Below are 15,126 nucleotides of genomic sequence, written 5' to 3'. Positions count from 1 at the left end.
GGTGTTTCGGGTCTTTCAACATCATACAGCCTCCTCCAGGTGACCCAGCCGGGGCTGATCAGACCCCAGCTTGTGTCCAGATGGCTAGCTACTTATGGCTCCATGGCTCCCCTCTTTTGAACCACAACCATCTTGAAGCCCTCTCTGCCGCATTGGTGGTACTGCGGATGGCTCTCCTCTTCCTCTCTCCCTCGATGTCCAAAATGCTGAAGGCTCTAACTAAGGAACGGGCTGCGAATCCTCTAGAACCAGCCTCCACTGGGAGACACCTCGCTCTCCATCCAGCCTGCTGACAGTTGCTGACCAGCCCTGCGTACTTGGAGAGCTTCCTTTCAAAGCAAAGAACTGAAATAACAAATTTTAGAAAACACCCATGTATATTTGGACACACTTAGATTAACACTACCTAGGACAGAAGGAGGAAGAGGCAAAACAGACATAAAAAATTTGCACAACAGTCAGATAAAATTTCCAAACATTTGCTTTCATCAAAGAAAACAGAATTCAGCACTACATGTGAGCATATGCAATTCTGAAAAGAAGCACACACCATTAAACTTAAATGAAAGCAGAACCCAGAAGAAATGAAGAAATTATTACTATAGAAGAAGAAGTTAACCAATAGAAGAGTATGACCATCCATGGTAGATGTCTCCATGATCTGAGCAGACTAGTTGTTGCCAAGGAAACTTTGAACGCCTGGCTCAGAGTTGGAGACCTCCTCCCAGAAACAGAAGGGTTCCTCGTGGCAGTGCAAGACCAGCTGGTTAGCACAAAAAAAAATCAAAAATGCGTAATAAAAGACAATCAAACTCAAAGTGTTAAATTAAGAAAAGGCCAAGAGAAACCAGGAGCAATCCAACACATTACAGTTTCGTGCAGCAGTTTACAGTAACTCAATCTGATTACTTACACAGGCACAGTCACGTGGGAAACATCATTCACCAAAATTTCGCTTTAAAATGCAAACTCATGAAAGACACCATGCCTTACAATAAATATAAGGCTGATCTGGTTTTAGAGTCAGAATCCTACAAAGTATGTTACGACCAATTCATTATGACAGATAGGGAAATCCATAATAACCGTCTGGATATAATATTGCAGGATAAACAAGCAAGAGCAATTTACTTAATAGATATGGCCATTCCAAACACACCTAACATACAGAAATCAATAAATGAAAAACACCAGAAATATGCAGCACTAAAAGAGGAAATTGAAAGACTACGGAACATGAACGTTGCCCTGATGGTAATATCTACAACTGCTATCATCTCAAAGGCACTACACAACAGCATTAAACAACCAGGCGCGGGCAGCAATATTTATGTAAATCTCCAGAAAGCTACAATTCTAAACACCACTAGAATAGTTCAATAGTTCCTAGCAATTGGGAAATGAGTGTGCTTAGTTATGCCCTTTTCTCAGGTTTTACCAGCTTGAGCTGAGAAAAAATAATAACAAATCATTAGGCAATAAATATCAAGAACATGAGTTATAGAGTCCTTAGAGTGAGCCCAAAGATTGAGGAATAAGTTCAGTGTTGGGGTGAGTGGACTGGAGTGGAAGTTATCCCTTCTGGTTGAAGAGCCTTATGGTTGAGGGGTAATAACTGTTCCTGAACCTGTTGGTGTGGGACTTGAGGCTCCTGTACTTCCTTTCTAATGGCAGAAGTGAAAAGAGAACTTGGGCTGGATGGAGGGGTTTGTTGATGGATGCCAAATCTTCGCAAACTTCTAAGAAAAGCCAAGGATCTGCAAAGGCCGATTAAGCCAGCATCACGCACGCCTTCTTCACCACCCCACGTACCTGTGCTGTCACTTTCCTAACACTCTTCCTCTATTACCAAGATTTAATCTGCTTTAACCTTCAGCACTAACCTAAGCGTGCACAATCTTATCGAAGTCCTTACAGCAGTCCAGGTAGATGACTTCTTCATCACATTGAACAATATACTTAGTTAACCCTTCAAAAGCTTAATTAAATTAATGGGACAGAATTGCCCACGAACATAGCCTTACTGACTTTCCATAATCATTCAAACATGAGGAATTCTGCAGATGCTGGAAATTCAAGCAACACACATCAAAGTTGCTGGTGAACGCAGCAGGCCAGGCAGCATCTGTAGGAAGAGGTACAGTCCATGTTTCGGGCCGAGACCCTTCGTCAGGACTTGACAAAGGGTCTCGGCCCGAAACGTCAACTGTACCTCTTCCTAGAGATGCTGCCTGGCCTGCTGCGTTCACCAGCAACTTTGATGTGTGTTCCATAATCATTCCCTGCCTTTCCAAGTGTAAATGAACATTGTCCCTCGGAATTCTTTAAGGGACTCACTGCCCTGGCTTGCCTTTGCTCTCCTTCTTGTATAAAGGAATCGTAGCAATTATTTATCAGTCATCTGGCACCTCGCCTCTGGCTAGCAAAGATGAAACAACCTCTGTCAGTGTCTTAGCAATATTGTCTCTAGCCTCCCATGGCCACCTGAGATTTATCTCACTAGGCCGAGTGGATTTATTCACGCAACACACATCAAAGTTGCTGGTGAACGCAGCAGGCCAGGCAGCATCTCTAGGAAAAGGTACAGTCAACGTTTCAGGCCGAGACCCTTCGTCAGGACTAACTGAAGGAAGAGTGAGTAAGGGATTTGAAAGTTGGAGGGGGAGGGGGAGATCCAAAATGATAGGAGAAGACAGGAGGGGGAGGGATGGAGCCAAGAGCTGGACAGGTGATAGGCAAAAGGGATACGAGAGGATCATGGGACAGGAGGTCCGGGGAGAAAGACCGGGGGGGGGGAACCCAGAGGATGGGCAAGGGGTATATTCAGAGGGACAGAGGGAGAAAAAGGAGAGAGAGAAAATGAATGTGTGTATAAAAATAAATAACGGATGGGGTACGAGGGGGAGGCGGGGCATTAGCGGAAGTTAGAGAAGTCAATGTTCATGCCATCAGGTTGGAGGCTACCCAGATGGAATATAAGGTGTTGTTCCTCCAACCTGAGTGTGGCTTCACCTTTACAGTAGAGGAGGTCGTGGATAGACAGGAAGCAAAGAGTGGGAATTTTCAGAATGGCAGGCGGTGACTAGTGGGGTACCGCAAGGCTCAGTGCTGGGACCCCAGTTGTTTACAATATATATTAATGACTTGGATGAGGGAATTAAATGCAGCATCTCCAAGTTTGCGGATGACACGAAGCTGGGTGGCAGTGTTAGCTGTGAGGAGGATACTAAGAGGATGCAGGGTGACTTGGATAGGTTGGGTGAGTGGGCAAATTCATGGCAGATGCAATTTAATGTGGATAAATGTGAAGTTATCCACTTTGGTGGCAAAAATAGGAAAACAGATTATTATCTGAATGGTGGCCGATTAGGAAAAGGGGAGGTGTAACGAGATCTGGGTGTCATTATACACCAGTCATTGAAAGTGGGCGTGCAGGTACAGCAGGCGGTGAAAAAGGCGAATGGTATGCTGGCATTTATAGCAAGAGGATTCGAGTACAGGAGCAGGGAGGTACTACTGCAGTTGTACAAGGCCTTGGTGAGACCACACCTGGAGTATTGTGTGCAGTTTTGGTCCCCTAATCTGAGGAAAGACATCCTTGCCATAGAGGGAGTACAAAGAAGGTTCACCAGATTGATTCCTGGGACGGCAGGACTTTCTTATGAAGAAAGACTGGATGAACTGGGCTTGTACTCGTTGGAATTTAGAAGATTGAGGGGGGATCTGATTGAAACGTATAAGATCCTAAAGGGATTGGACAGGCTAGATGCAGGAAGATTGTTCCCGATGTTGGGGAAGTCCAGAACGAGGGGCCACAGTTTGAGAATAGAGGTGAAGCCTTTTAGGACCGAGATTAGGAAAAACTTCTTCACACAGAGAGTGGTGAATCTGTGGAATTCTCTGCCACAGGAAACAGTTGAGGCCAGTTCATTGGCTATATTTAAGAGGGAGTTAGATATGGCCCTTGTGGCTACGGGGGTCAGGGGGTATGGAGGGAAGGCTGGGGCGGGGTTCTGAGTTGGATGATCAGCCATGATCATAATAAATGGCAGTGCAGGCTCGAAGGGCCGAATGGCCTACTCCTGCACCTATTTTCTATGTTTCTATGACATGTCAGAATGGGAATGGGATGTGGAATTAAAATGTGTGGCCACTGGGAGATCCTGCTTTCTCTGGCGGACAGAGCGTAGGTGTTCAGCAAAGCGGTCTCCCAGTCTGCGTCGGGTCTCGCCAATATATAGAAGGCCACATCGGGAGCACCGGACGCAGTATATCACCCCAGCCGACTCACAGGTGAAGTGTCGCCTCACCTGAAGGACTGTTTGGGGCCCTGAATGGTGGTAAGGGAGGAAGTGTAAGGGCATGTGTAGCACTTGTTCCGCTTACAAGGATAAGTGCCAGGAAGGAGATCAGTGGGGAGGGATGGAGAGGACAAATGGACAAGGGAGTCGCGTAGGGAGCGATCCCTGCGGAAAGCAGAGAGAGGGGGGAGGGAAAGATGTGCCTAGTGGTGGGATCACGGAGGTGGTGGAAGTTACGGAGAATAATATGTTGGACCTGGAGGCTGGTGGGGTGGTAGGTGAGGACCAGGGGAACCCTATTCCTGGTGGGGTGGCGGGGGGATGGAGTGAGAGCAGATGTACGTGAAATGGGGGAGATGCGTTTGAGAGCAGAGTTGATAGTGGAGGAAGGGAAGCCCCTTTCTTTAAAAAAGGAGGACATTTTCCTCGTCCTGGAATGAAAAGCCTCATCCTGAGAGCAGATGCGGTGGACATGGAGGAATTGCGAGAAGGAGATGGCATTTTTGCAAGAGACAGGGTGAGAAGAGGAATAGTCCAGATAACTGTGAGAGTCAGTAGGCTTATAGTAGACATCAGTGGATAAGCTGTCTCCGGAGACAGAGACAGAAAGATCTAGAAAGGGGAGGGAGGTGTCGGAAATGGACCAGGTAAACTTGAGGGCAGGGTGAAAGTTGGAGGCAAAGTTAATAAAGTCAACGAGCTCAGCATGCGTGCAGGAAGCAGCGCCAATGCAGTCGTCGATGTAGCGAAGGAAAAGTGGGGGACAGATACCAGAATAGGCACGGAACATAGATTGTTCCACAAAGCCAACAAAAAGGCAGGCATAGCTAGGACCCATACGGGTGCCCATAGCTACACCTTTAGTTTGGAGGAAGTGGGAGGAGCCAAAGGAGAAATTATTAAGAGTAAGGACTAATTCTGCTAGATGGAGCAGAGTGGTGGTAGAGGGGAACTGATTAGGTCTGGAATCCAAAAAGAAGCGAAGAGCTTTGAGACCTTCCTGATGGGGAATGGAAGTATATAGGGACTGGACATCCATGGTGAAAATAAAGCGGTGGGGGCCAGGGAAATTAAAGTCATCGAAAAGTTTAAGAGCGTGAGAAGTGTCACGAACATAGGTAGGAAGGGATTGAACAAGAGGGGATAAAACCGTGTCAAGGTATACAGAAACGAGTTCGGTGGGGCAGGAGCAAGCTGAGACAATAGGTCTGCCAGGACAGGCAGGTTTGTGGATCTTGGGTAGGAGGTAGAAACGGGAAGTGCGAGGTGTGGAAACTATAAGGTTGGTAGCAGTGGATGGGAGATCCCCTGAGCGGATAAAGTCGGTGATGATGTGGGAGACAATGGCCTGGTGCTCCTTAGTGGGGTCACGATCGAGGGGTAAATAATAGGAGGTATCCGCGAATTGTTGCTGTGCCTCGGCAAGGTAGAGGTCAGTACGCCAGACTACAACAGCACCCCGCTTATCGGCGGGTTTAATAACAAGGTTAGGAGTAGTGCGGAGGGAGTGGAGAGCAGAGCGTTCTGAAGGAGTGAGGTTGGAATGGGAACAAGGTGTGGTGACGTCGAGACGGTTGATGTCCCGTCAGCAGTTAGCGATAAAGAGATCCAGAGCAGACAGAAGACCAGAGCGGGGTGTCCATGAAGAGGAGGAGGGTTGAAGACAGGAGAAGGGGTCATCGGTGGGGGTGGAAGAGTCCTTGCAGAAGAAGTAGGCTCAGAGATGGAGATGGCGGAAGAAGAGTTCCGCATCGTGGCGAACACGGAACTCACTGAGGTGTGGGCGAAGGGGGACAAAGGTGAGGTCCTCAGTAAGGTACTAAGCACATCTTTGCCTGCTCCTCTCTCTCTGCTTTCCGCAGGGATCGCTCCCTACGCGACTCCCTTGTCCATTCGTCCCCCCCATCCCTCCCCACTGATCTCCCTCCTGGCACATATCCTTGTAAGCGGAACAAGTGCTGCACATGCCCTTACACTTCCTCCCTCACCACCATTCAGGGCACTTTCTCCTTAATGGTCTTGGATATCACTATCCTGCTCCCTAATCTCTTCGTCTAGTTTGCCTTTCTCTAAAATGAAAACAATGAGAAGTATTCAATTAACACCCCAATCACAGATTGTTCCTTTGATTTTAAAGGCAATTAGTGCTTTCCCTGAAAGTGCCTTGGCATTCTCCTTAATCTCGTCTACCAATGATATTTCATGGATCCCCTTTGTCTTCATCATTTCCTTTATAAATACTTTCCTACATTCTCTGTATTCCTTAAGGGTCTCTCCTGCTCCCGGTTGCCTATACCTGCCACATGTCAAATTTTCATTGAAGCTGTTCAAAAAGAATACATCAATAAAATGTATTGAATATAAAATGAATATTGAATATCAATAAAATGTATTGAATATAAAATGTTAAAGCATCAGAATATCAAGCAGCAGAACAGTAATCAATAATTCAAATTATAATTTGAAAACTCAAATTGAAGTGCTAAAGTCTATTAGTAACAGTGGTCCATGCATATTGTCGAATGGGTTGAAATGTATCATCCAATCTGGGATGTATGTAACTTCAGGCCTTCAATTATATGCTTGACAACTCTCTGTAGTAGCTTTGGGAGGCACTAATCACTTGGGTGGGACAGAAATCTTCAAGCTCCCTACAATACCATCACCTTTGCTGAAACACTGCAGCAATTCAAGTAAATGTTTGACTCAGGGAAATAAGGACTGGGTAATACATGTAGGCTTATCTAGTGGATGCACAATATGAAAAAACACCAAAACTGTTAACCTGAAAAATAGGAACAGGAGTTGGCTATTTGGCCCCTCTAAACTACCCCATGATGTAAATTCAATCCAAATTCAATACCCTGTTCCAGTTTTCTCCACGTATCCTTTGATCCATTTTAATATATAAATCATTCTTCAATCTCTAAGTGTTATTAATATCCTCATTTCCCCAAGAGCAGCTTTACATAAACATTAATTAAATGGTTCTACCTGAGTATCAGAATTGGGACATCATGTAACAAATGTAAAGGATCGTACTTGGAAGTATTGTGTACAGTTTTTCCTAGCTATAGAAAGGATGTTATTAAGCCGGAAAGGATGCAAAAAATAATCGCAAGGGACTGGAAGGCTTGAGTTACAAGGAAAATCTGGAGAGCTGGAATTTATGAGATTGTGGATGACCAGATATAGGTTTATAATGTTATGAAGGGCATTTGAGAATGGTCACAGTCCTTCTCCCAGGATAGGAAATCCTAAAGCTAGGGGGAATAAGTTGAAGGTGAACAGGGAAAGATGTGATGGGAGCAGGAGGGGCAAGTTTTTTACACAGAGAGTGGAACTAGGTGCCACAGGAAGTGATAGATGTGGATCCAATGGCAGTGTTTAAAAGACATTTGGACAGTTACACAGATAGGAAAGGTCTAGAGGGACAGGCAATTGGGGCTAACGGAGATAAGCAACTTGGTCAGCATAGAGCTGGTATAACTTTGTGTGAAGGGTTTGTTACCATGCTATATAAACTCTATGATGCTGTGTCTCTGTTAACCATGAGGCCATAAGACATAGAAGCAGAATTAGGCCATTTGGCCCATTGAGTCTGCTCTGTCACTCAATCATGGTTGATCCATTTTTCCCCTCCTCAGCCCCACTCCCCAGCCATCTCCCCGTAACCTCTGATGCCGTGTCCAATCAAGAATTTATCAATCTCTACCTTAAATATACCCAATGACCTGGCCTCCACAGCTGCCTGAGGTAATAAGCTCCATAAAAATCACCACCCTCTGGCAAAATAAATTTCTCCACATCTCTGCCTTAAATGGACACCCCTCTATCCTGAGGCTGTGCCCTCTTGTCCTAGACTGCCCCACCAAGGGAAACATCTTTTCCATATCTACTCTGTTTAGGTCTTTCAGTATTTGAAAGGTTTCAATGAGATCCACCTTCATCCTTCTAAATTCCAGTGAGTACAGACCCAGAGCTATCAAATGTTCCTAGTATGATAATCCTTCCATTCCTGGAATCATCCTTGTGAACCTCCTCCAAAACCTCTCTGTGCCAGCACATCGAGGGGCCCAAAACTGTTCACAATACTCAAAGCGAGGTCTCACCTGTGCCTTATAAAACCTCAGCACCACATCGCCGCTCTTGTATTCTAGATCTCTTGAAATGAATACTAACATTGCATTTGCTTTCCTCACCACCAACTCAACCTGCAAGTTAACCTTTAGGGTGTTCTGCACAAGGATTCCGAAGTCCCTTTGCACTTCAGATTTTTGGAATTGTTCCCTGTTTAGAAAATAGTTTGCAGATTTATTTCTACTACTGAAGTGTATGACCATGCACTTTCCAATGTAGCATTTCATTTGCCACTCTCTTGCCCATTCTCCTAATCAGTCTAAGTCCTTCCGCATCCTATCTGTTTCCTCAACAGTACCTGCGCCTCCACCAGTCTTCGTATCATCTGCAAGCTTGGCAACAAAGCCATCTATTCCAACATCTAAATCATTGATACACAGCACAGAAAGAAATGGTCCCAACACCAACCCCTGCGGAACACCACTAGTCACTGACAGCCAATCAGAAAAGCATCCTTATATTCACACTCACTGTATCCTAGCAATCAGCCAATGCTCTAGCCATGCCAGTAATTTTCCTGTAATATTATGGATTCTTAATTTGGTAAGCAGCCTCATGTGTAGCACCTTGTTAAAGACCTTCTGAAAGTCCAAATATGCAACATTCTCTGTGTCCCCTTTATCTATCCTACTGGCAATCTCCTCAAAGAATTCCAATAGGTTTGTCAGGCAAGATTTTCCCTTAGGACTTTGTCCTATCTTGTCCTGTGTCACCAAGTCCTCCATCACCTCATCCTTAACAATTGACTCCAATGTCTTCTCAGCCACTGAGGTCAGGCTAACTGGTCTATAATTTCCTTTCTGCTGCCTTCCTCCTTTCTTAAAGAGTAGAGTGACATTTGCAATTTTCCATGCCAGAGTCCAATGATTTTTTTTTAAGATCATTACTAATGCCTCCACAATCTCTGACGCTATCCCTTTCAGAACCTGATGGTGCAGTTCACCTGGTAAGGGTGACTTATGTACCCTTAGGTCTTTCAGCTTTTTGAGCTCCTTCTCCCTTGTAATAATAACTGCACTCACTCTCTTCTCTCATACCCTTCAATACCTGGCACACTGCTAGTGTCTTCCACAGCGAAGACTGATACAAAATACTCACTTAGTTCATCTGCCATCTCCTTGTTTCCTGTTATTGCTTCCCCAGCCTCTTTTTCTAGCAGTCCTATATTCACTCTCATTTCTCTTATTTTTTCTCTCTCTCTTCATGTGCCTTGCGCGTTACACGCTTGGGCGATCACGGCTTTCCACATCGAACGATCCCACGCAGCGTCAATGATATCTCGCACGCTTGGATCTGTTAGTTCTTTCACAGTGTCCAGATATTTTTTTCTTTGCCTTTCTCTTCTGCATTTCCCAGGCATATGGCCTTGTAATGTTAGGCATTCTATTTCTCCCTTTCTGATGACATGGCCCAGGAATTTAAGTTTCCTCTCATTTAATGTTCTCATTAAAGATCTTTTTGTATGGACACGTTGGATTACTGTCTCATTAGTTACCCTATCTCTATATGATATTTTCAGCATTCTTCTAAGAAACCACATTTCTGTTGCTTCCAAGTTTCTTTGGAGTTCTGGTGTTATAGCCCATGTTTCGGAAGCATACAGCAAGATTGACCAGATGTAACATTTTAGTAGCCTAAGCCTTGTTGTTATAGAAATGTGTCTGTTGGTAAAAATAGGTTTCATTTTTTGGAAGCTGGTTTTGGCAATGGCAATTCTTATTTTTTATATACTTGAAAAAAGCTTTTACTCCACCTGGATATTGTTTTCTAGTTTGCTTTCATATTTCATCTTTTCCCTCCTAATAATTCTTTTAGTTGCTCTCTGTAAGTTTTTAAAAGCTTCTCAATTCTCTATCTTCCTGCAAATGTTTGCTTCGTTTTATGCCCTCTCTTTTGCTTTTACATTAACTTTGACTTCCCTTGACAGCCACAGTTGTACTATTTTGCCATTTGAGTGTTTCTTCATTTTTCGAATACATCTGTCCTGCACCTTCCTCATTTTTTTCCCAGAAACTCATGCCACTGCCGCTCTGCTGACATCCCTGCCAGCATCTCCTTCCAATTTTCTTTGGCCAACTCCTCTCTCATACCATTGTAATTTCCTTTACATCACTGAAATATTGCTACGTCAGACTTTACTTTCTCCCAAAAAAAGTTCAAGTTGAGCTCAGTGATATTGTGATCACTGCCTCCTAAGAGTTGTTTTACCTGAAATTCCCTAATCACCTCCGGTTCATTACATGACACCCAATCTAGTATAGCTGATCACCTAGTGGGCTCAATGACAAATTACTCAAAAAAGCCAGCTTATAGGCATTCAACAAACTTACTCTCTTGAGATCCATTTCCAACCTAATTTTCCCAATCAGCCTGCACATTTAAATCCCCCATGATTATCATAACATTGCCCTTTTGACACGCCTTTTTCTATTTCCCATTGTAATCTGTGGTCCACAACCCAGCTACTGTTGGGAGGCCTGTATATAACTGCCATCAGGGTCCTTTTACCCTTGCAGTTTCTTAACGCAACCCACAAGGATTCAACAGCTTCTGATCCTATGTCACATCTTTCTACTGATTTGATGCCATTCTTTACCAGCAGAGTCACACCACCCCCTCTGCCTACCTTCATATCCCTCCGAAACAATGTGTAACCTTGGACATTTAGATCCCAACTACAACCATCCTTCAGCCATGACTCAGTGATGGCCACAACATCAAACCTGACAATCTGTAATAGTGCAACAAGATCATCCACTTTATTTCTTATACTCTGTGCATTGAGCTATAACACTTATGAGAATCAGAACCAAATCAGGTTCATTATCACTGACATACGTTGTGAAATTTGTTAGTTTTGTGGCAGCAGTACAGTGCATTACATAAATATGCTGCATATATATATATATATATATATATATGCTTATATGCATATATAAATATAAAATCGGTAGTGCAAAAAGAGAACAAAAATAATAATGAGTTAGTGTTCATGGGATTGTCTATTCATTAATCTGACGGCAGAGAAGAAGAAGCTGTTGATGAAATGTTGAATCTTCAGGCTCCTACTTCTCTCTGTTGGTAGCAAACAGAAGAGGACATATCCTGGGGATCATTAATGATGGATACTCCCATTCTGAGGGATCACCTTTTGAAGCTGTTCTTGATGGTGGGGAGGCTAGTGCCCATGATGGAGTCCGCTGAGCTTACAATTCACTGCGGCCTTTCCTGATGCTGTGCAGTGGCCCCCTCCATGCCAGACAGCCATGCAGCCAGCCAGAATGCTAACCATAGTACATCTGTAGAAATCTCCTTGAGTCTTTGATGACATGCCAAATCTCCTCAAACTCCTCATGAAATGAAGACACTGCCGTGCCTTTTCCATAATTACATCTTTATGTTGGGCCCAGGATAACTTATACAGAAAATAACAAAAAAAAAGGACTTAGAAATTTCATTTGTACTTTTGACATTGGTCTAGAAATTCTTTGAAGCCTAGAAAAGTGTGTTAATCAGGTAGTGAATGGTGAGCCAGTGAACATTTGCTGTGAAGCCTGACACAACAATGGTGCATTACACCTAACTTGTGAGCTGTTGTGTAGTTGAAGACCTACAGGGTCAAATCAAGGCCTCTGTGGGGGGGGGGGGCGCAGGGGAGGTCTGTCATTCATTGCTGGCAGTTGGAGTCAAGTTTTCACTGGGTAGGGAATATGAGGATCACAAAGGGTTTTTTTTAAACAGTTTTGCCTGTATTGCCTGCCACTGCGAGCTTACCCTGTAATATCTTAAAATGTTCAGTTTGGGAAAGGTTTTGCCAAATAGATCTATTACACTGCCTTGATCTCACCCAAAACTCAGCTTAGGTTTGTGAATGCTCTTTCTTTCACCCTGCAGTGTCAAGGCTGACTGAAAACAGAAATATCCTCCCCAGCAGATATGACATCCAAAGAAATGCAGAGAATTTTGGAAGTGCTCAGCAGGTCAGGCAGCATCGTGGAGAGAGAAGAAGAGTTTTCGACAGATTCTACATGATCTATTGAGTGTTTCCATAAGAGTATAAGACTATAAGCTACAGGATCAGAACTAGGCCATTTGGCCCATTGAGTCTGCTCCACCATTTCATCATGGCTGATCCATTTTTTCTCTCAGCCCCAACCTCCTGCCTTTCCACTGTATCCCTTCATGCCCTGACCAATCAAGAATCGATCAACCTCTGCCTTAAATATGCATATATCCACAGCTGCCTGATTCTCGACTCTCTGGCTAATGAAATTCCTCCTCAACTCTGTTCTAAAAGGACGTCCCTCTATTCTGAGGCTGTGTCCTCTGGTCTTAAACACTCCCACCATAGGAAACATCCTCTCCACATCCACTCTATCAAGGTCTTTCACCATTCAATGAGGCCACTCCTCATTCTTCTAAATTTCAGTGACAACAGGCCCGGTGGCTTCAACTGCTCTTCTTATGACAAGCTGTTTACTCCTGGAATAATTTTTTGTGAACTTCCTTGAAACTCTCTCTGGTTTCACCACATCCTTTCTAAGATAAGGGGCCCAAACCTACTCACAATATTCCAAGTGAGGCCTCACCAGTGCTTTATAAAGTTTCAACATCACATCCTTGCTTTTACATTCTAGTCCTCTTGAAACGAATGCTAACATCACACCTGCCTTCCTTCCCACAGACTTATCCTGCAAATTAACCTTTAGGGAATCCGGCACAAAGACTCCCAAATCCCTTTGCGTCTCAGATTTTTGTATTTTTTCTGCATTTAGAAAATAGTCAACCCTTTCATTCCTTCTACCAAAGTGCATGACCGTACATTTCCCAACACTGTATTCCATCTGTGGCTTCTTTGCTCATTCTCCTAATCTAAGTCCTTCTGTTGCCACCCAATTTTGTATCATCTACAAACTTCACAACAAAGCCATTATTCCATCATCCAAATCATTGACATATAACATAAAAAGAATCTGTCCCAACTCAGATCCCTACAGAACGCCATTAGTCATTGGCAGCCAGTCACTCTTTCTCACTCTTTGCCTTCTGCCAATCAGCCATTGCTTTATCCATGCTAGAATCTTTCCTGTAATACCATGTGCTCGTAGCTTGATAAGCAGCCTCATGTGTCGCACCTTCCCAAAGGACTTCTGAAAATCCAAGTACACAACACCCTCCTTTGTCTTTGCTGCTTGTTATTTTTTCAAAGAATTTCAACAAACTTGTCAGGCATGATTTTCCCGTAAGGAAACCATGCTGACTACAGCCTATTTTATCATGTACCCTGAAACCACATCCTTAACAATTGACTCCAACGTCTTCCGAACCACTGGGATGAGACCAGTTGGCCTGTAATTTCCTTTCTTCTGCCTCGCTTCCTTCTTGAAGAGTGGAGTGACATTTGCAATTTTCTAGTCTTCCAGAACCATTCCAGAATCTAGTGAAACTTGAAAGATCATTACTAATGCCCCCACAATCTCTTCAGCCACCTCTTTCAGAACCCTGGGTGTACACCATCTGATCCAGGTGACGTATCTATCTTCAGACTTCTCTGTTTCCCAAGAACCCTCTCTCTAGTAATGGTAACTTCACACACTTCATGACTCCTGACACCTGGAACTTCCACCATACTGCTGGTGTCCTCCAGAGTTTTCAGGTTTTATTTCAGATTTCCAACAAGTGCAGATTATTGGCTTTTCATTCATACTCTTCACTTTAAAGAGCAGAAGCCATTTAAAAAAATATTTCTTTGATATTGAAGGTGTAATGAAATTTAGCCCTTGCCTTTATGTACTAAATTAACTGCACCAAGGAAGGCAAGTGCAGTGGGAGCAAAACTGAGGGCTTCACAATTTGAAGCCAATATTGTTCTCCACCAGACACCAGACATTCATGATTTCAAATCCCTCACCAACAATGATCAAGAGTTGGAGTTCAGTGAAGTATTTCCTAAATGCAAGGTGCTCTTGTCTGATTTTAACACAACAAATCCTGCCATAAGTAAATCAGCAAAAAAGACTCTTTGGGGATTAATGTGAGCATTGAAATGGTTTAGAAGACATGGCTGCCCAATGGTAAACCTTTGAACCTTCTGTAAGTTAAACTGAAGAGAGTTCAAGAACTTGCTTGGTGTAGAGTGGAAAGGAGAGCTTTATACAATTATACAAAAAATATCACATATTTATTCTGCAACAAGCCTTCTTTTCTAGATATTATTTTCCTGTAAACCTTTTTGTGTTTCAGGTGTTTGCATTTGCGGCCACCTTACTGTATACGACGCATGCTATATGGTCGATAGTGAGATGGAAGAAATCCTCATGAACAAGAAGACAGGCAACACATACCCCCAGAAGATTTTACCGTCTTCCCAAAACTGTTGATTTGTCCTTCCTTATTATTGTTTTATATCCATCTTTAATGCAACTGTGATTACAGTGTTTATATATAGCCATGAAAGTACACAATACAATTGATGCATTGCAAAAAGTACCTGATATGTTCAGTTTGAGTGACATATCCTTTTGGTATCTTGTTCCATGTTAATAATACATATCTCAATAAAGCAGAGGTACGAATCAAGCCTTTCTGCATGGAGATTTTAAAACGATGTTCTATGTTCTATTTTCTATCCCTCCTAAGTGTGTGCATGAAAATTCTCAACAGTGCACACGGAAGAAAATGCAAC

At 43.5% G+C, this 15,126-nt stretch overlaps 1 protein-coding gene across 1 annotated transcript in view; it reads left to right on the top strand.

The window, feature by feature from the left end:
* Positions 1-14,762, top strand: part of LOC140209066 (myelin and lymphocyte protein-like) — a 33,656-nt gene extending 18,894 nt beyond the window's left edge. Inside the window, exon 4 of the mRNA XM_072277620.1 lies at positions 14,685-14,762. Within this exon, the coding sequence (XP_072133721.1) occupies positions 14,685-14,762 (78 nt within the window). The remainder of the gene's footprint in view (positions 1-14,684) is intronic.
* Positions 14,763-15,126: the final 364 nt, after the last annotated feature.

Source organism: Mobula birostris, chromosome 2 (assembly GCF_030028105.1).
Source record: "Mobula birostris isolate sMobBir1 chromosome 2, sMobBir1.hap1, whole genome shotgun sequence".
Classification (NCBI taxonomy): Eukaryota; Metazoa; Chordata; class Chondrichthyes; order Myliobatiformes; family Myliobatidae; genus Mobula; species Mobula birostris.
This window is presented reverse-complemented; position numbering and strand designations above follow the sequence as displayed.